The 21431-nt window shown below is 37.3% G+C and overlaps 1 protein-coding gene across 2 annotated transcripts in view; it reads right to left on the reverse strand.

Moving 5' to 3' along the window:
* Positions 1-21431, reverse strand: part of carmil2 (capping protein regulator and myosin 1 linker 2) — a 61291-nt gene that overhangs the window by 17119 nt on the left and 22741 nt on the right. For both annotated transcript variants that reach the window (XM_088006658.1, XM_088006657.1), the window contains exons 19-32: positions 20550-20646; positions 19036-19090; positions 18133-18305; positions 16890-16958; positions 14714-14807; positions 14461-14547; positions 13690-13818; positions 13361-13477; positions 12972-13147; positions 11974-12061; positions 11266-11355; positions 11082-11148; positions 9299-9819; positions 594-697 (exon numbers count right to left, since the gene is read on the reverse strand). In XM_088006658.1, the coding sequence (XP_087862784.1) occupies positions 594-697; positions 9299-9819; positions 11082-11148; positions 11266-11355; positions 11974-12061; positions 12972-13147; positions 13361-13477; positions 13690-13818; positions 14461-14547; positions 14714-14807; positions 16890-16958; positions 18133-18305; positions 19036-19090; positions 20550-20646 (1867 nt within the window). The remainder of the gene's footprint in view (positions 1-593; positions 698-9298; positions 9820-11081; positions 11149-11265; positions 11356-11973; positions 12062-12971; positions 13148-13360; positions 13478-13689; positions 13819-14460; positions 14548-14713; positions 14808-16889; positions 16959-18132; positions 18306-19035; positions 19091-20549; positions 20647-21431) is intronic.

Raw genomic sequence — 21431 nt, forward strand, 5'->3', positions numbered from 1 at the left:
AGATGTGGAAAAATACATGTCAAAAATAGGACATACCCATTAAATGTTCAGGTCTTCAAAAAAAAAAAAAATCATATCAATGTCTATTCTACTTTTATTTATCTCTGAAGAAGAAAGTGATTAATTACAGGTGCACATTAAAACAAATCTTGTATTACTCACTAAAAAAAGATTACTACGAAAATGTGTCTCTCTAAACTGAGAAGTTAGGACACCCTGCACTCTAAATTGCTCGTCTTTCCCCTTTTTGCTTAAGACAACCATCTACCAGTCTCTCATACACTGCATACATAATTGCTGCGCAAGTTTTAGTTTTGACCATATCATCATTTTTATGCACATTCTCCAACTCCAAGCTGCATAAACTCGAATGCTTACTGGATGTAACCATATTAGCTGATGTGTATTTGTTTAATGAGGGAGGGGCCTACAGAAATAAACTTCCTGTATGAAGGTGTGCATAATTATGAGGCAACTTTTTTTTCTTCTTGCTATGTCACTTGTTTTAGAATTTAACACTTCTTTTGTAACACACTGTTGCTTTAACTGATATAGTAACATTGTGTGTTTTCTGCTGTTGTATAATAACTCACAATGCACAGTCAGGAATGATTTTCTTGGCGAAAAACTCTTCTACTCCCTCATCCACTCTGCCCATTGCCTCATTATCTTCCTTCTTTTCCTCGGACACTGGTTCCTGTGAAGAAAAAACATCATATAAACAGCGACAAAAATCTGTGTGGTCAGTATTGAAGTACCATTCTAAAGATTAAATCAGTGACCAGCCTCCTAGCATTTAATTCCAGTCATAATGTCTGATGTGATTGCCATTATATAGTTTGTGGTAATAAACCGCCTACTTGCATTTCTGAATGTTTACATCTCAATATGTCATTGGTACATTTAGTTCTGTGTCACACTTATTGCTAAACATACGCTTAGTGTTTGAATGCATAAGATACAGAGAAATACATTCTTACTGCTTTGTATTTCTACCAGGACTTAGCCTGATATGTGAGCACAACATTGTTTTTTTTTTTTTTAACTTGATCACAATTAATTTGCTTATAATTGCATTCCCAACTTTGTAGGGAAATGTAATGCAGCAAAGATTTCTGGAACAATGTATTTTAAATATGCCATTTCTCACTTACTAGGAAGTAGCCAAGAGTAACAGCTGTGCTTTAACTGGGGGTGTTGTAGAGCTCTGTGATGTTCCCACCACAGGCCACTGAAAACACTCAAGTAAATTAAGTGACTAAAATATATACCAGTGTTTGAATGATCAAAATGCTACTATATGTCATGTTTTCAGGTTCACAAAGTTCTAAGATTTGGGTGTATTTCCATTTTTCTTTATTGTCTAATGAAATGACTCTGCTTCTGTTTTGTTTCGTGCCTCCTGTCTGACAGCCACCTGTCTCTCTGTGCCTCATGCCAACATGCTTTTTGGTCACACCACTGCGGCTCTGCATTTCATTGTCTCTCACACATATAATCCCACAAATAAATTTGATAACCTATGAGATATCTATATATAAATTTAAGAATATTTATTATCAATATTATCAACTTCGAGAAATGCAAGTGATGACTGAGCTTCTCACCCTATCTCTAAGGGAGATCCCAGACACCCTACAGAGAAAACTCATTTTGGTAGCTTGCATCCATGACTTTTGGTCAAGGATTATTTTGATCATGATGACCCAAAGCTCATGACCATAGATGAGGGTAGAAAGGGTAGGAACGTAGATCGACCTGTAAATTAAGAGCTTCGCTCTTTGACTCAGCTCTCTCCTTCAAACGACAGACCGGTACAGTGCCCACTTCATTACAGACGCTGCACCAATTCGCCTGTCAATCTCCCGCCCCATTTTTCCCTCATTCCTGAACAAGATCACGACATACTTAAGCTCCTCCTCTTGGGGCAGGACATCCTCCTCGACCCAGAGAAGGCCCTCTCCCCTTATCCGGCTCAAGATCATGGCCTCAGCTTTGTAGGCACAGATCTTCATCCCAGCCGCTTCACACTCAGTTGCAGTCCGTTTCAGTCAGAGCTGTAGATCACAACCCGATGAAGCCAGTAGGACCACATCATCCACAAAAAGCAGAGATGCAATCCTAAGGCCACCAAAACCAATCCTCTCAACACCTTGGCTGCACCTAGAAATTATATCCATAAAACTAATGAACAGAATTGGTGACTAAGGGCACCCCATACCAGGCCACCGAGGAGTTCTTTAACCACCTCAGTGACCTCATCGCCAGAGATTGGAGAACTCGATCCAGAGTCCCCAGGCTCCGCTTCTCAATGGAAGGCATGTTGGTGGGATTGAGGAGGTCTTGGAAGTATTCTGCCCACTGGCCCACAACATCCCAAGTAAAAGGTCAGCAGCACACCATCCTCACTATAAACAGTGTTGGTGATCTACTGCTTCCCCCTCCTGAGATGCTGGATGGTGGACCAGAGTTCCCCTAAGCTGTGTGGAAGTCTTTCTCCATGGTCTCTCTGAACTCCTCCCACACAACCTAACGGTGAAACACCGTTACTGCACCCATCATCTTTAATCCCTGTTAACAAATAAAATATCTTCTTATCATAACCCCATAAACATTTAAAGAAACGCATGCTCTTTTTTTCACTTTTGTGGGCACACACCAGTGGGCATCACAAGAGGTTTGACTGATAGACCGGCCCACCAGGTCATGTAGTTGTTCCATTGACACTTTGCCCTATGCCTGTAGGAGATGGAACCCAAATAACAAATAAAAATGGGTAGGGCGGTAAAGTGGAGGGTCCAATGGTTCCCGGACCCCTCCTGTTAAGCTGCGCAAATCACTGCCAGTTCAGACTTGCGGGAATAATGCATGTAGTGCACACAGATATTTTTTTTTCATAGCCCATGCTCACTGCATGCTATTTTTACCCTTAGCAATACGGTAATTGATCTTAAAAGATTTTTTGAAAACTAATTAATTATCTGCAAATAATGCCATCTTTGAGTGTCTTTGCTGTAGTAGTGACTAGCGGCGTAATCATGTAATTTTATTATCACTAGATGGCAGTAAGTTCAGAACATTTTACATCAAAACAAGATAATTAGTGATGCATGAATGTTACTACATTCAGGCATCACACACGACAGTGTTGTGGCACTGTTCAAGTGTACTTTTGAAGTGGACATGTTAAGTGCAATTTGAAATAAGAAATGTAAAATATGATAAAAATAAATGTTTGTGTTTATTTGATTCCTATTCAAGACACTTTGATAAGAATGACTATATATGTAATATAGGTGGCTACAGAGTATCTTTGTTTACATTTTTGGTTGGTGGTGTGCCTCGTGATTTTTTCAATTAAAACAATGTACCTTGGCTCAAAAAAATTTGAAAAACAGTGTTAAATTACGGGGAAAAAAACTGTTAAATTACGGAAAAATTCTGCTGAAATTCCGTAAAAAATGATAAAATGTATTGGCAGAAAATTACCAGGACATTTCCCCCTTTTTTTAATGGAAAAAATTGAAATAAAATACTGTTAAATTACGGGAAACTTCTGACGGAAATTCTGCAAAAAACACTGAAAATATCCTGGCAGAGAATTACCAGGACATTTACTGTATTTTTTTTTTTTTCAGAATTTCCATCAAAATATGTTCCATAATTTAACAGTTTTTATGTAAAATTTACCAATATTTTGTTAACCCAAAACTGAAATTCTCTCTCTTTTTACTCTGTCTTTTGTGATTTATTAACAAACTTTAAAAAAAAAAAAAACCTTGGACATTTCCAAATACTTTTTCCTCCAAACCATTGAAGTCTGTATTCTATACCATATGTTAATTATAGTGTAAAATATATTAAAGTTAATGTATTTAATATATTCTTAACATAATTTTGAAACAAAATTTAATTCTAAGTCCACAGGAAATGTAGTTGTAGAACACAAAACACTTGATTTGAAAGTAGCTCATGCAAAGTAATGTAAAAATGAAACCATTCTACAATCAATTTGCAGACTTTATTTTGTAATTTAAGACCATAAATTGACATGTCATCTAGTTTTTATAACTAACCTTTACTATTATATATTAAGAGCTCAACATATTCTTGAGCTTGCTAATGTTTATCTTCTGTACATCACAACTAATTTATTGCATTTTACTATACAAATTTTCAACGTATAAATTAAATGTAAAGCAGTCTTGACTCTAGTCTTTGAAGTCAAAGAAACAATTTTGTTAAGTTATTACTATAAGATGGAACATAAAAAAATTGCTTTTGAACATGAAAATCATAGTTGTAAACAGCACCAACAAACTTCAACATAAATGCCGAAGGTCAACCATTATTTTTATGAAATACAGGTATAAATATTTTGTTAAAAATCAAATGCTACATAAACCCAGCCGGTAACACTTTATTTGAAGGCGGGTGAATAAGACTGACATGACACCATCATAAACACCTGTCATGAACATGAATAAGTCTTCATAAATATTTATGACTGTTGTCATAAAGCGTCATTCGGTAAATCATGACACTTTTAATACAAAGTTGACATTATTCAAAATGTCTTTGTTTTGACAACTTGACATTAATCTAGACAAAGATTAATGATTGATTAATATTATTGAGTAGGTTGTTTTCTTGTCAGCACAAAGACGGTACTCTTATCTTTCATGTGACATAAGTGTCAATAAAATGATAGTATTATAAAAATAAAGCTGTGGTCAATAAATCCCCACATATTTGTTAATTATTTCATAAGTAAACCAATGATTTACTTATGAAATTATTTATTTATAATATGTAAATAAGTTACCAGTTCAGACACTGCTAGGAACCTTTTATTGCAATTTAGATTGTGGTGATTTTGTTCTTTTATGCTGAGTTTGCATGCATTTCTAGAATGTGTAATATTACCTTGACCTCTATAATCCTATGTCCTCATTTATTACTTGAGAAGAATTATCAGGAAAAACTGGAGCAAGTTTTACATTCAATGAATAAAAATTTAATTTTGATTAAGTATGGAAAGCAAATGTAAGGTATCTTTATAGTGATTGTTGTGTTTATGATATTCTATTTGGAAGCTTGTTTTTTTCACCAGGTTCCAGTTTTGTCTCAGACTAACTGTGGTTGGCAGTAGATTTGGTGTGAATTATATACATGACTGCCTCATAAGTTTTAGATAAATCAGTGAAATGTTTGTAAGCTGTTGGTTCAGTGGCTAATTAAGACACACATCACTTTATTTTATGTCTGGAATTTACAAGGTGCAGGTAGTTTTATAGTAGAGACACTTCAATGCAGATATTTAGACAAAGCACATTCATAAGATGATAAAAAACATCCAAGGATAGCTTCAATTTGAAATAACACACACACGGGCATGTTCTAAAATTCACTTTTTTTTTTATTGAACTCATTATCACTTCCAGATTTTATTTTTTTTGTAGACATGACCCTGCATGTTTTGGTTTTACTTTTATACTGAACTCCGTCCCGAACTGCAGGGTTCTGTGTCCCTTCGGTGACGGGACACAGAATGTGAATGGTAAGTAATCTTCACAAAACTACTCCGTTTAGCAGCTTCTAAAGTGTCCACCCTGTTTCAAAGAAGAAATCTTACACAACTTATGACGACAGTCACATATTTTGTCTGCCGCGATCCCCGGTAGCATATTGTGCTAGCTAATGTTAGCACTGGGTAAAGTTCATAAACTAGGCTTGTGTAATATTCGCCTGTCTTTATGTTGAACTCGTTAACCAGCGCACCTCTGTCGAGTGGCATTAAGCGTGGAAAATACCAAATATATCTGGAGGAAATATGTGTTAAAAACTGTTGCGCAATCCTCTGTGTGTGTGTGTGTGTGTGTGTGTGTGTGTATTAACTAGCATTGAAGCTAAAATGGGAAAACAGCAGATCGTTGCTCCAATGTTATCAGGTCCACGTTAATCTGCACCACACGTCAAGTGACTGTGCAGATGATTTATTTACCAAGCACATAATCAGTGCTGTGGACGAGGGGAGGCAACGTAACTCTTAAATATATATTTTCTTCCAGATGTAAAATGTAAAACTAAGCTGGTAGGTCACAGGTCGAAGGAGGATATTCACATAATTTCTGTTTTTTATTATTTGGTGTGTATGTGTCTTGTACTTGGTTTTATTTCAAATTAGATGTAATATGCCTTTTGCTGTGTTATGATATTAAATTAAATTGGTGTTCTCCTAATTCCCCATTCTAGTATGACCAGCAGAGAGCAGCTGCTTGTAGGTCTTACTGATTCCTCCAGCTGCTAGAGAGGATCAGAGCATGAGGATGGAGAGACCAGCAAGTGTTGAGTCAGAGAAGGTCAGGTAGGGAAATAAGTGTTGCTTTTAAGGGCCAGCTGCGTTTGGCTAACACACACACACACACACACACACACACACACACACACGCGCGGAGGATTACACAACAGTTTTTAACACATATTTCCTCCAGATATATTTGGTATTTTCCACGCTTAATGCCACTCGACAGAGGTGCGCTGGTTAACGAATTCAACATAAAGACAGGCGAATATTACACAAGCCTAGTTTATGAACTTTACCTAGTGCTAACATTAGCTAGCACAATATGCTACCGGGGATCGTGGCAGACAAAATATGTGACTGTCGTCATAAGTTGTGTAAGATTTCTTCTTTGAAACAGGGTGGACACTTTAGAAGCTGCTAAACGGTGTAATTTTGTGAAGATTACTTACCATTCACATTCTGTGTCCCGTCACCGAAGCCCTGCAGTTCGGGACGGAGTTCTGAGATCTCAGGGAGTCATCCGCTTTAGTCAGCGCTAACCAATCGGAACACGTCTTACATTGCTCGTCCTTAAGCCCCGCCCAGGAATTTAAGCAATTTATTTTTTTGTTTTAAAAAAAAGTCTTACAATTTGATTGAAATATTTTTTTTCGTTTGAAACAATTTTTTTTTTGAAAATCCAAAAGTTTTGATCACAACTCTATGTTTTTGTTTGACATGATTTTTTTTTTTTTTTTTTGATTGAATAATTGTGAAACAAATCTAACTCCATATGTATATTTCTGAGGTATTTTTGGCTTCAAATCACTGTGCTTGATAACGTTTGATAACAATAATCAAAACTTCTCAATGTTTGACATTGTCTAGCAAAATGGTTTTATGTCAGGCTACATCGATGAGCTGCTCTGTGCTGTAGTTGGAGATATGTTGTTTGCTGCTGAGCAGAATCATTTTGTGGCTAAAACAAACATTATTTTACATCAACTTCTAAGTTATGTAAAACTTCTGTTAAAATCATTTGAAGGCTCAGAATCAGTCCAGTACCGGTATCGGTCCACATTCTCAGGGAGACAGACTCACCTGGTATAAATAAAATTTTTAGCTATTGGAGTAACGCTTAAGAGAAATGTATTTAATTAAAGAATGTCATGAATATGTGTGTATGTATTCCATCTAAAGTTTGGCTGCACAGATTGCAGTTTTCTGGCCGATCCCTGGTTACCAATCTTTAAAAAGCCTGACCTGCCAATTTTGATTCTGGCTGATATAAATTTTTTTTGTCTGAAATGTTGCTAAATATAGCAAGAAAGTCACTGAGTTGGCAACAGTGGGGAGAATATTGTTAACTGCAAACATTAACAATATTCCTGGTGGGCCAGTCTGTCAGTCACACCTCTCACTGCAGAGCAGAAGAGGACAGAGGCTGATTTATAAACCTTTGCTGACAAAGATAAGATTAGGGGATAAGATCAGATTCACGTGCAAGTATCGGCCAATCACAATCCCCCAAAATTAAGGAAATCCCAGAAATCAGCTGGTTGACATATCAGTTGGCCAATAAATGTAACCTATATTATGCATGTCTATAATGTAAACAGCACTGCCAGAGATGCAGTAGGTTTATAGCAGGTGTGTGAATGATCTAATGATCGGACTGTTGACTGCAGCCAGTCCGCATTGTTAGCAGAACTAGAAGGCCCCAAAACCACATTTTGTTTAGGGCCCCATGGAGGGTTGGGCCGGCCCTGTCCTCTGGACAGGAGATCCATCCAGGCATTGAACAGATACTTAGAACAAATCAGTGTTTGTATACATACAGCTTTCTCCAGCTGAACAGAAACAAAACTGAAGTTATCTTTGGACCAAAAGCAGAATGATCTATAATCATCATGCAGCTTTTGTTATTACAGCTACAAACTGACAAACTGGCAATCAGGCCCGAAATCTGGGTGTAGCGATGGACTCAGACCTGAACCTTCAGAGACACATAAAGACAATTAGAAAGTTTGCCTTCGATCATATGAAAAATATTTCTAGGTTTAAAGGATTAATGTCCCAGCAAGATCTATTCTAGAGAAACGTATCCTGTTATCAATCTTTTGTCAGGTTGATAACAGTGTCTTCGCAGGTCTACCTAAAAAGCCAATCAAACAGCTGCAGCTGATCCAGAACACTGCTGTTCACATTCTCACTTAGAATGTGAACAGCAGTGAGTTCACATGAGTTCACCAGGTAGTTCTGAAGTCCTTCTCCTGACCCTGTGTAGGTCAGAAAATAGACTTTAACGTTAGTTCATAAGTCACTAAAGGGTTTAGCACCAGGGCATTACATTAGTATTGTTGTTTCTAAACAAATATGAACTTGTTTTCTTTGCATTATTTGAGATCTGAAAGCACTGCATTTTTTTTGACCATTTCTCCTTTTTTGCAAATTGCAAATAAACACTACATTTTTGCTTGGAATTTCAGAGACGTGTTGTCAGTAGTTCATAGGATAAAAGAACAATGTTCATTTTACTCAAACATGCATCTTTGAAAAGTAAAATCAGAGAAACTGATAATTTTAAGAGGTCTCTTAATTTTTTCCAGAGCTGTAAATGGGTGTAGAGACATGGCTTGTTGGGAAGTGCAGACACACAGACTTCCAGTAATATGAAAACATGAATAATTGAAATAAAGGATGCATTTTCAAGAGAGAAATCGAGGAAGAGTGGCTTGAGAACAGTTGGAACGTATGAGAGTCTTAGTACAGGCAAACACCTATATACACGATCATACGATAGATAGATAGATAGATAGATAGATAGATAGATAGATAGATAGATAGATAGATAGATAGATAGATAGATAGATAGATAGATAGATAGATAGATAGATAGATAGATAGATAGATAGATAGATAGATAGATAGATAGATAGATAGATAGATAGAATCATGCTGCTGTATGTGCTAATTTGTGTGTTTTTGATGTGCAGATGCCTGTGATCTCACCTGAGGCCTGGAGGTGGGGGGTTGCGTGTGTGTGCGCCGTGGCCGTGGTCGGGAGGCAGTGTAGTGCCTTAGAGTCTGTCCCTGACTTGGTAGAGGCTCCATGGGAGAAACAGAGAATCCGGAGCCAGGGTGGGGGCCTGTGCTCGGGCTGCAGCCAGGGAAGCGAGCCTGTCGTCCGTTTAGGCCTCCACCACCAGCTGTCTCCTGTTTTGGAGCTTTATAAGGGATGGAGTAGATAGTGGGGCGGCTTGGAGGAGGGCTGAGCGATGCTCCACTATCTCCTGATACTGCTTCTGCAGTATCCACTGATGCCACCTCCCCCTCCATCAATCTCCTCCTCCTCTGTAGTTGGGGGGAGGGGGACAAGGAAGTAGAAGGGGAAAGGGAGGGACTTGAGGCTGAGAGTGGCAACTGTGGGAGCGCACACCTTCCTCCTCCATCATCCTCTCTGGCAGCTCCTCCCCTCTCTCTCTCTGTTCTTCTCTCTCCGGTGTGTTGCTCACAGTCTGCATCCAAGAGACCTGAAAATTAAGCAACATCACTGAGGAGAGGCACACAGAGGAATGGATGTAAGAAGAAAGGAAAGAAGGAAAGACTGGCGCCTTAGCATTAGCCTAAGCATTTGATATCCTATATATATGTTTCAACCTGAAAAAACTGCATACAGAGGGAATGTGGAAAACAGTGCAGCAAGAAAAACAGAAAAAGGAGGAGGAGGGGTTAGTGTGGATATAAAGAGGGTGGGAGGATGAGTGTAGGGAGTTGAGAACAGAAAGGGAGTAAACAGCAGCAGATGGATGTTGTGGTCATACTGTACGAAAGAGAACAACACAGTTTTAGCATAGAGCCAAGAGATAACATAGCAGGCTCCAACACTATCAATCCTTTACTTTCACTCTGTCAAAAACAAAACGTCTAAATTGAATAACACTTAAATATCTACCTCCAGTTCATTAACTAAATCAGTAAAACCAGGAATATTATTAATAAAATCCACATAAAAATGAGTATTACTTTAACTTTTACAGTAATGAGGCTTTCACAAAACAGAAGTGGGAACTGAGAGCTGTGTCCAAAATCTGCCCATGTTTCCTTCACTTTCCTTCAACACTCCCTCCTCCATTTTCTGGTCTCTCTTTTCTCTCCACAGCTGAAAGTCAGTGGTGTGAAAGTAAGTAAGCAAGCCATGCTCCAATTAGTCAGACAATGCTGAGTATAAGCCACAGATTGGTTACACATGGCACAAGATACAAGAAGACAACAGCAGGGGACCACAAACTATCCTGGTAAACAGACTATCATGTTGAGTTTGGTAGGAAAACGGTTTGAACTGGTTAGTTGACTTAAAATTTCATTACTGAATTAAACATCTGATCATATTACACTAGTATAGAGGATTTACCAGGGTACTCATGGGAGTTACTCATATTAAAGCCTGCTGCTCATCCCACTGATGCATTTTCCTTGCAAATGTGGCATATTGAAGGTGTGGCCCATGTAGGACTGACACATGAAAACACTGATAGTGATGTTCTGAGCTAGTGTTCAGAATATCACCATTTTGTTATAGGTTTTGGCAGCTCTAGAGGAGTTTATTTAGCAGCTGTCAGACAGGAAAGTGGGTAAAGAAAGGGGAAGACATGCAGTAAAGGTAAACAGGCCGCAAATATGGAACATTTCAAAGTGACCAATTATTATCTGGGAATGCAACAACTGCATCTCAGTGAGCTGTTGGTTCTCACCCTTCCCATGTCAGATGTTGCTAACAGTTGCTTTGTCTTACTTTTGATTGAAGCAGCAGGCCTTAGGCTCTTAGAAAGCAAACTGCTCCTCCAGAATGCTGGACTGTACTGCAGATATAGAGGAGAATAACAAGGAACAAAGTTAAAAGTTCACCTCATAAATATATGTTTATGTTTTCTAAACAGCACAATACATATGAGGAAGAACTAGTGTGTGTCTCTTACATCATCAGTTGGGAAATCACTGTCAGTCAGTCGAAGCTCTGGGATATTGATTCTTTGACCACTGGAAGGATTTTCGCTTATTAGGGAGTCCTAAACATGAAGTGAGAGAAATGTCAATGTTTACAACTGAATATTTACACACAGCAGGATTTTTCAGTCCAGATCAACACAATGCTGAATATATAATCGTGTTCATCATCCAATGAACAGTGGGACTGCTAGGAGGTAAATAACTGCTAACGATTTTGTGCTTTGCATATTCTCAGTTGCTTGAGTCATGTCTACTGCAGCAGGGTTAAATGTAAAGCACACAGACTTCTGCTCAGGCTTTCCTGATGACGTTTTGATAGCTGTTGCTTGCTACGGCTTTAGTAATGCAGAATACAGGGTAATCCCCACGTTTTCCTGATTATTTGATGATTTTTGTTGTACAGGATCTGAAAAATTTAAGAGTTGCAACAATTTCAGTATTGTATGCAACACAATTCTCATGTTTAACAAAATGAGAGTGTTTAGTTGCTTGATAAGAGTGCTTTGTTTTGACCAGTAATGGCTTAGCAGCTGAAAGATCCATTTTTGGACATTTGTAGTTTTATTCTCAGTGGAGAGTTAATGATTGTTTATCAGGGGTTACATTGTGTCAGCTGTACTAAATTAGACAATCTTAGTTTCAAACATAATGTTTAGTGCAAAACCAGTCAGAGTTACCATCTTGTCCTGTGCTTCAGTCAGATCTTGTAGAATCTGTTCTATCATGCTTTCAACCAGAGTCACAGCCAGTGTTTGTCTCAATTCACTGGAAAGATACAAAACAGAGAAGTTGCAGTGTGATGTAGCCCATGTTTTACAGCACTCATATAAGCATTTTTTACCAACATATTTTGAAGCCCATTCTGGATACTGTACCAGTATCATGTGTTTTCACAGATTAAAAGGTTCCACAGCTCAAACAGTGAGAAAACTCAGACACACAGTGCTCTATCACCCAGGAAGTCACCAACAGGAAAAAAGCCAATCAACTTAAAGAAACAAACAAGCAAAACAGCAAAGCATGTGCAGTGGGCTGTTGTGAAAACACTGCATTTGATTTTTATTTTGTGTCTTCTGCTGGATAGCAGATGGCACACCATCTTCACTATCACCTGTTAAGAGCACCGCTGTACAAAGGTAACAGCTTCTCTGTTGGTTAATGATAGCAGTCTTTCTGATATGTACAGTAAGGATGAAAGCAATATAAACAAATAAGTAATGTGCACAGCTCAGCTATCTTACTACTTTATTCTCTTAACGCTCAGTGTAACAAACCCTGTTAACAGTGAATGGTTGGCTCCCCAAACTGGAGGGAAAGGTTGTTGTTCAGCAGAACAGTGAAGTTTGAAGGCCTGAACTGAATCAGTTTAAGAACTAGAGTTCTTTCAATGGAAAAGTCCTAGGCAGATTTAGAAACTGCAGCTGGTTAGGTTCACTGTGACTTCAACAATATGAAGTATGTGCAAACATTTACAAAGTATAGATAACTTAGAATGAAATAACTGGTTATATGCTAGACAAGACCAGACCAGATAAGATAAGATAATCATTTATTGGCCCCACAAGTGGGAAATTAAAGCTAGTGAATTATTATGAAAATGACAACAACAAAAAAAAATGCATTTAAGTAACACGCACATGAGCTTAGTTCAAAAACAAAGTGCCCTTGTTTTTACCTCAATCTGGTGCTGATGATTTGCCCTGCGGTTTCCACCAGGGTGCTTCTTAGGAATATTCCTGCCTGCTTGCTTCTTTTAGATATGCACTCTGATAGGCTCTTGCAGACACTGGAGCGCTGCACCACCTTTGGACACACCGTTTCCGCATAACCCATCAAGTCTTGACCCAGCTCCTAAAACAATCAAGATCATAAGTTTAGATCAAGAGTCCAGAGTATGACAGGAAACACAAAGACCTCTTTCACAACTAAACCTGTAATGTATCTTTGATGAGTCACTGTGCTAAAAAACATGTTGTAAGTCCAGCACTTTAATGAACCAAATTTTACAAAACTAGTCTATACATATCAAATCTGTGACTATCAGATAATTTAATATATGTGTACCTGAAAGTCTTTTTTGATTTCCTGAGTTAGTACCGAGGCAGCATCAGATAAGATATCCATCACCCAGTCTCCATCAGGTGAACACTTCCTGCTCTCATCACACAGAGATGGAAGCAGCTGCATATGAAAATCCCCGAAAGACAAGAAAGCAAAAGTGAGGATGACTGACAGAAAGTTGAAACTTGATTATTCTCCATACAGAATATTTTAAAAATGTTTTTTTGTAAGTTACAATAAAATATCAGCTTAAAATACACAGAGATTGTGAAATCTTAGACTCACAACAACATAATTTCTTATTTTTCCAAAAATGAAACTGAAACATTTACCTTCAGAGACTCTCTGGCATTTTGGAGCACTTCATGTGCAGCCATGATATCATTCTGGACTGCCTGGGTATTACAGTGGCTTACACGCTGCAGGGTGTCTTCCAGCTGTCGACACATACCTTGGATCATCTGAAATTAAGGACAAAAGGGAAAAATGGAGAAAAACATATTAAAACTGGGGAGCCTGGCCTGAGCTGAGCTGAGCTGAGAACTGCAATAAAAATCAAATCATTTTAAAATAATTATTCAAAATGTGTCTTGCTTTTTCCTGGCTGTTTCCAGTGAAGACTCATTTTAAGCTAAAGAAGTCTCTGATGAATAAAAAAAACTGCTCACACTGTCACGCCTTGCTGCCGCAGCCCCCCACAGAGTTATATGGCAATTCTGCTGTAGATATATAAAGCTCTAAATGGTTTTAGGCCAACTTGCTTTTCAAGTGAGAACCCCTCACATCTTCATAGATCTGTTTACTCAGTATATAATGACGTTTCATTTGTCCATTTTATCAGTCTCTGTTCAGGAACATTCATGCTATGCTGAAAATAAGAAGTAGAACATTCCTAATCTCTATTTTCGCCACATCCCGAGAAAGAGAATGTAATAAATTTTGATTAGAATCCAAGACATTTTGTGCACATACATTTTCGTTGTTGAGAAAATGTTTTAGTTCTAAAAACAGTCAATTTGTGTGTGTAGGACCTAATGCAGTGTTCCAGTTATGTGGAAAATTCAGCTGTAAGCACAGCCATGGTTACAGTATCTGGTTCATACCTTCTCAGACTGTTGGCTCCTGAACACCTGCTGGAGCTCCACACTGCCAGGATTTCTCATGTTGTTTCTGGACAGACACTGCTGAATCTGGACAAAAAAATGATTAAAATGAAAACCACAACTTTTTCCTTAATTTCCAGAATAAATCCTACAACACTGAAAAACAGTCAGTCCATTTCCTATATTCCAACCTTGTTTAATTATATATTTTTATGCACACTCACATGCAAACACACTTAAATGAATAAACAACCTTGCTCAGGGCTTCTTTTGTTTGCTCTGGGTTGCTGCGGTAACTCTGTGTGATATCAGCCAAGGGAGGAGACATCTTCTGTAGAGTAAAGTTCCTACAAAACACAGAAAACCTCCATCAACGTGCATTTACAACTGAACACAAAAAGTTGTTTATTATAGGTTATATAGAAACCTGGTCTATTCAGAAATGTGAGGTAAAGGTTTACAAATACATTCCTAAAAAGCAATTTCTCCCCACTTACAGATTACTGAAGTTATTAGCCCTGTTAAGTCTTGATGCCAAAAGTTTTCCTATGGGTTAATTTTAGGTTTAATGAAGATGTACCATGCAATTCAGCATCTAAAACAAGGGTGTCAAACTCATCTTCACTTCAGGCCATTTGAAGATCATGAATGAAGAACTGTGGCAAAATGTACAGATAAAACTTCCTACTAACAAACTTTTAGAATATGAATAAATAGCTGTCGTTCCATTCCATGAGGACTTCTTGGAATTAAATATGAAACATTTTTTCTCATTAATTTATTTTAGCCATATAGAGATATAACCAGGTGTGCCAATAATGACTGTTCATTTACATTACTTTCAAAATAACCCCACCTGGCATAGAAGGTGTGCCAACAAAAGTGAGTTTTTGTCTGGCTTATCTAGTTATAAAAATATATTTTGAAAGATTTTCAGCTTTTGTTCCATTTTCCAATAAGCCAGCAAGTTTCTGTCTTGTGGGCCCTTGCAATGGAGTCATCAGTGAAGCCTGATCTTTAGCTAAATGAGGGAGATAAAATCAAAACAATACAAAATCATAATCAATATTTTAAATTAGAAGCAGAGGAATGATTTCCAATCTTAATCACACTTGTGTTAAATTTTTTTGTAAGTTTTGTAAGTATTGGGGATACACTGTATATTTACTTAAATTCACACAGTAAAAATCTTGTATTGAAATATTTAGTTCTGTCAGTTTGCCTTTTCAATCCTCATAATGCCTCTAAAAGATAGATGGTATTTATTTATTTTTAGTTCTACCTCTGGCTACATATAAATTCATAATTCATGTTTGTTTGATTACCTATTGATGATCAAATACTAGTATGTAACTTTTGGAAATTTCCAAACTTCATGCATTACTTATCTCCTCTATCTTTATTGTCTGATCCCATTATCCGAAAAAGCAAGTGACACTAATTAGATGGGTAACACTTTATTTGAAGGTGGGTGAATAAGACTGACATGACACCCGTCATAAACATCAATAAGCCTTCATGAATATTTATGACTGTTGTCATAAAGCATCATATGATAAATTATGACACTTTTAATACAAAGTTGACATTATTCAAAATGTCTTTGTTATGACAACTTGACATTAACCAAGAAATCATTACTGATATAATTTTTTTATAAAAGTATTATTGATTGCACTTTAAAAATGAGGTAACTTTATGTTATTAAAGGTAAAGTTTAAACAGTAATGATTTCTTAGTTAATGACAAGTTGTCATAACGAAGACATTTTGAATAATGTCAACTTTGTATTAAAAGTGTCATAATTTACAGAATGACGCTTTATGACAACAGTCATAAATATTCATGAAGGCTTATTTATGTTCATGACAGGTGTTATGTCATGTTTATGACAGTGTCATGTCAGTCTTATTCAACCCCCTTCAAATAAAGTGTTAACATTAGATGTCAGTATAAATACACTAATCAGGTGCAAAATGTATTCTTTGTTCATGATGACACATTTTATTTACTGCACAATCTGAATATGATTAGAGGCTAAGGGGCACAAAGAGGCTGATTAAAAATTAATGTTCTGTGTTTGTAGACCCAAAATAAAAATGACAAAAATTATCTCAGATTTTTTTCTATGAATCTTCCACCTTCATACTTTATGTTGCTAATGGCAAATGTCCCCCCAATTGATGAGCTTGTATTTCCTGAAGTCTGTAAACGTGTGTTGGTCCAGGATGGACTGTGGAAGAGGTTCATATAACAGAGAACACATCTAACACTGAAAATGACTGAAATCTACTTTTGCTTTTGCCTGCTCCTGCTAGCAGCTGGCTGGTTAGGTCTGGCATATACTGGCAATGGTTAGGCTTGGGGTATGGGTGAGGCGTCCTTGTGAATATAGAAAGATATAGTAAGTGTGTGTGTAAGAGCAATACCTTTCCAAGGCATCTGCCACATCCTGGAAACCCCTGGCAGTGACGTTGTTTCTGTCCCATGTTAGAGACCTAGAAGGACAAAGACAAAGGTCTAGCTGCTGCAACCCCCAGAAAGAAAAAGCAGTTGTCAATAAGTTTGTAAAGTGCTCTCGTCACAATCATGTCACGATTTTTATTGTCTTTATTTGTTGAATTATATGAATTTGACTTTGTTTTTATTGTCACTGTTAGGATAACAATTGAAGAAACAGTTTGGCTCTTCTCAGTAGAAACCTGATGAATTAAGAATAACAAATATAAAAAATCTGCTGCTGGTTGGGAGCACCTGGCAGCTACTCACATTGATATCTTAGATTCCAAGGTAGAACTGATATAAACATGTTAGGTCATGTTTGCAGTTGAGAACTGGTTCTCCTGATTAAAATGAAGGTTAAATAAATAAATGTTTGGGTTTTTTTACATGATGTCAGCACTTGTTGATGACTCAAGTTTTTTTTGTTTTAGCTTGGGTCATTTTCTGTTTTTCTAAATAAAGTAAAACTAAGCGTTACTTTATTTAAACACAATTTGACCACAATTGTTTCAGTGCCCGACTTCAATACACAATATTACAAAATGAAACAAATTTGACGATTTACAGATTTTTTGGCTCCCAATACCTCGGCTAACAATCCCTCTCTCATGCTGTTGCATATCTTGGCTCTAATTGTCATAGGAAGATATGTTGTCTTAGGTAATAATGCTCCAACATCTTTCAAACACCAGCCAGGTCAGGCTGCAACAAATCATGACTGAATGTATGACCTTGACAACTTTGGACACCATAAAAACACCATGTAGTTATACAAGTATACTATATGGTGCTACTGCTTTGAACATGGCATAAATGCCATCCTAATATCGCAGCGGTGACACAATATCAACATTATTTCATCTCATATGCAGCACAGGGACTGGATGCTGAATACATGGCATGACTCTACTCAGAGAAGTTCAACCGACTTTCTGATTAATTCAGCTAATAACTGTTTGACCAAGAGAACAATTTAGAGAGCATTTAAGTTTTGTCTCCTGACCGCCAATTGATCCTTAAAGACAGAAAAAATATTATGAAAGCTTTAACATTATGGTCACATTTCTCATGTTTAGACCCATGTCACATGCATTATCTGACACACTGGAGTACTCAGTCAGACAGGAAACAACATGACATCAGATCAAGTGTTTCTGCTTCTTTCTGTACCTCAGCATGGTGTTGGTCATCAGGGCTTTTGCCAGCATTTTGGCTCCAGTGTCTCCAATATTGTTTCCACTGATGTCCAGCTCAGTTAGAGTAGCATGACCCCCTAGAGCGCTGAGCAGAATGTGCATCCCTGTTTTCAACTTAGAGTCAGACACTGAGAGAGACTGCAGGGGCTGCAGACATTCACACAGGATTGGTAAGAAGAAGAAATAAACATGGAATTAAAAATCATCTAGAGCCCTTTACATTGCATTACATTAGTAGAGGCCTCAGAAAGCCCTCCACTAAGTATTAATTACATGTATATTAACAATAATATTAAATACTACAGTCTGGTGAGGGTTTACAGATGTTTTCACGTTGAAGTTCTGAGCATTGCTTTTGTGAATGTGTTGCTTGATGGCAGAGCAGAGCTTTGCGATGCACAGAGTGCCTCGAATCAGAGACAACCTGATGCATGTCTACAAAAACTGATACGCACATGAAGCAAGCAATGTCTCAGGAGGTTTTGACACAAGATTAAAGACATATAGATCAACACTGTCTAACAATTTTGGACTCAAAAGTGAGATTAAAACGCGACAGAAATGAGATTTTTATATTTTATGCTTAAAACATTGTCTTTTCTTGCTGTCAGGTAACAGAGTGACTGACACATCTTTGTTCAACAACTGATATCCCGTAAAACATTTTTGCGACTTTTTCTGCCCTGTAATAAGCAAGCTGCTTCCTATGTGAAAGCAGCTTTCCACACTTTGGTGGCATGAATCTGAATATGGTTCTAAATATGAATTATGACTCAAGAAGGCAAGTCAATCTAACATTTTATAAAACTGTGCTGAAATGAGGGAATAATGTTAATAACTTACAGTAAATAAATGAGAGGAAAATAATATCACTCACACACTCTTCATCCTGAATGAGCTGCGCTATACGATGAAGAAGGTCGGTGAGAGCTCTGATCCGAATTAAGACAAAAGCATGCAAACACATAGCAACATGTCAGGAACATTTGACAATAATTTGACAATATTTTACTAGTATGTTTGGAAAATATAAGAAATCTATTCCCAGAGCCCAAATCTAATTGAGCTTTGATACCTGCTGCAGGCCTGATAATTTAAGCTGCACCCATTATTTAGCACTTTCAGTTGTTTTTGGCTTGGTAAACTGTAATAAGTAACATATAAATTGGATTCTTGTGATGCAGGTGAGGGAGCTGCCCAGAGTGCAGCTCAAATAGCAGTATTATGTTTTCTGTAATTTAAAACAAAGCACATCTGTGAAGCAGGAGCAATAGTTTTGTTAACTGGAGAACCGGTGAAATTTGCTCCAAACTAATTATCAACAAGTGCTATTAAAACAGAGCGTAAACATAAATGTGTTTGTATGTGTTGAGTCTGATATACTGTCAGAAACATGAAGGAACAATATGAGTGTCTTAGTTAATATGTGTCCTGATATTACTGCTTGTTTCTTTTAACCTTGTTCGCCAGTGTCAGAGGAGGATTTTAAAACTGAACTGCAAAAAGTCAATTTGAGACAAAGTATCTATTACTGCTGCCAACATTTGGAATAGGAGAGCATGCAGAACATCATCGTTTTGTTGTGATCCACATCACACTTAGTATTATTTTACTGCAAATCTAGGTTTTCAATCATATAAGCAGCATTGATTTAGTTAACTTTAAAAAAGTCTCTGGATGTCTGTGACCCAGGTTCCATCTCTGCCTCCATCAGGTGCTGAGGGATGGGGCTGTGGTCTCCACACTCACTGCTGAAGCGTACCATGGAGCAACCTTAGTAACACAAGCATACTTATGTGATGCTTTTCTCATAGACTTGGAAATGTACTCACCCAAACTATTAGCTGATTTCAAAAGTTCTTATTGCAAGTGTGACAAACGTAAATGAATTTATTTTGAAGTTGTTGGTGGGGTGTGAGGTATGTGACGATGTGTTGAGTGTTTTTGCAATCTCATTAAAGATAAAGACATTTTTAAAAATTATGTTTACATACATATTTTCTTATTTTAGTAAATTTACAAAACTAAAAAAAAGATTTTCAACAATGTCATAATGAGGTATTTGTGTGTAGAATTGAGGAAAAATATTAATTTAGCACAGTACAATAAGGCTGTATCATAGCTACATTTGAAAAAAAAACGGAAGCGTTGTGAATCATTTCCAGATGATGACAGCATACTCTGATATAAAGGGGCTGTAGCCGACAGCAACCAGCAGGTCACAAATGTCTCAGTGTCTGATCCAACTAAACCCTTAATCAGTCAGAGCTGTTTGGCAACATGGGATACATAATTGTATAGATGATTTGCTTATCTCAGTTGCTTAAACTAAATTAGCAGCAGATCTAACAGCTTCAGAGTAAAATAATTTATGTGTCTTCTTCACAAGACCTGGACTTCATGGCAAAGTTCCTTCCAAGAGCAAGGTGATGAAGAGACTGGCATCGACCAACAGACAGAACCAGAGTCACCATGTCATTCTCAAAACCTGTAATTACACAATCAGTTGGTGAAACACAGGAGACACTGTCACAAAGCTGATAACTAATCAGATGGATTTTTGGTCCATATATTTTCAGGCAGTTTGTTTTTTTTGTTTTAAATGGAAAATGAGAAAACGGAAATAGACTTGTTTTTTCGTTTTCTGTTTAGAACACCAAAATCGGAAATCGGATTTGTGGACCTACACAGACCCTAACCTTTCCGATTTTGGTTTAGTAAACAAAAAATGAAAAAACAAATCTATTTCCGTTTTCTCATTTTTCATTTCAAACGAAAAAACGAACTGCCTGAAATACACGGACCTTGCCCCCCGGGTGAGCTTCTAAATCATTTCAGGTACTTTTACTGTCCCTGAAAGGAAAAATGAGTTTTTTTAGCTTGTAAAAACACACAGTTGTGAAGTTATTACTGGCAATAGTTTCCTTACCTTTGGTAGAAAGGTGTCATATCATCATTAGCTTTCTTAATATTAATGAGTCATTCAGTCAACCCTCTTTTCTTGACATGGTTTTGCTAGAAGTTTCTTCCTGTTACAAGGAAGCTGTTCCCCCCCACTGTCATCCTGTGCTTTCAAATAACAGGGGATTGGAGTGAAGTGAACCTTTGTTTCAATCTGCTGGTTTCATATATAGATTTGTACTAATTGGCAATTGATGATCAACTGAATCTCACTGTGTTGTTCTATAACTGGCTGCAGTTGAACTGTTTGTAACTGACTGTGAACGTCAGTCTAAATATAATTGAAGTGTTTTGGAATTATTTCTATTTAAT

This window comes from Poecilia mexicana, unplaced genomic scaffold, assembly GCF_051168715.1.
Source record: "Poecilia mexicana isolate PSO_F unplaced genomic scaffold, ASM5116871v1 scaffold_6, whole genome shotgun sequence".
NCBI lineage: Eukaryota > Metazoa > Chordata > Actinopteri > Cyprinodontiformes > Poeciliidae > Poecilia > Poecilia mexicana.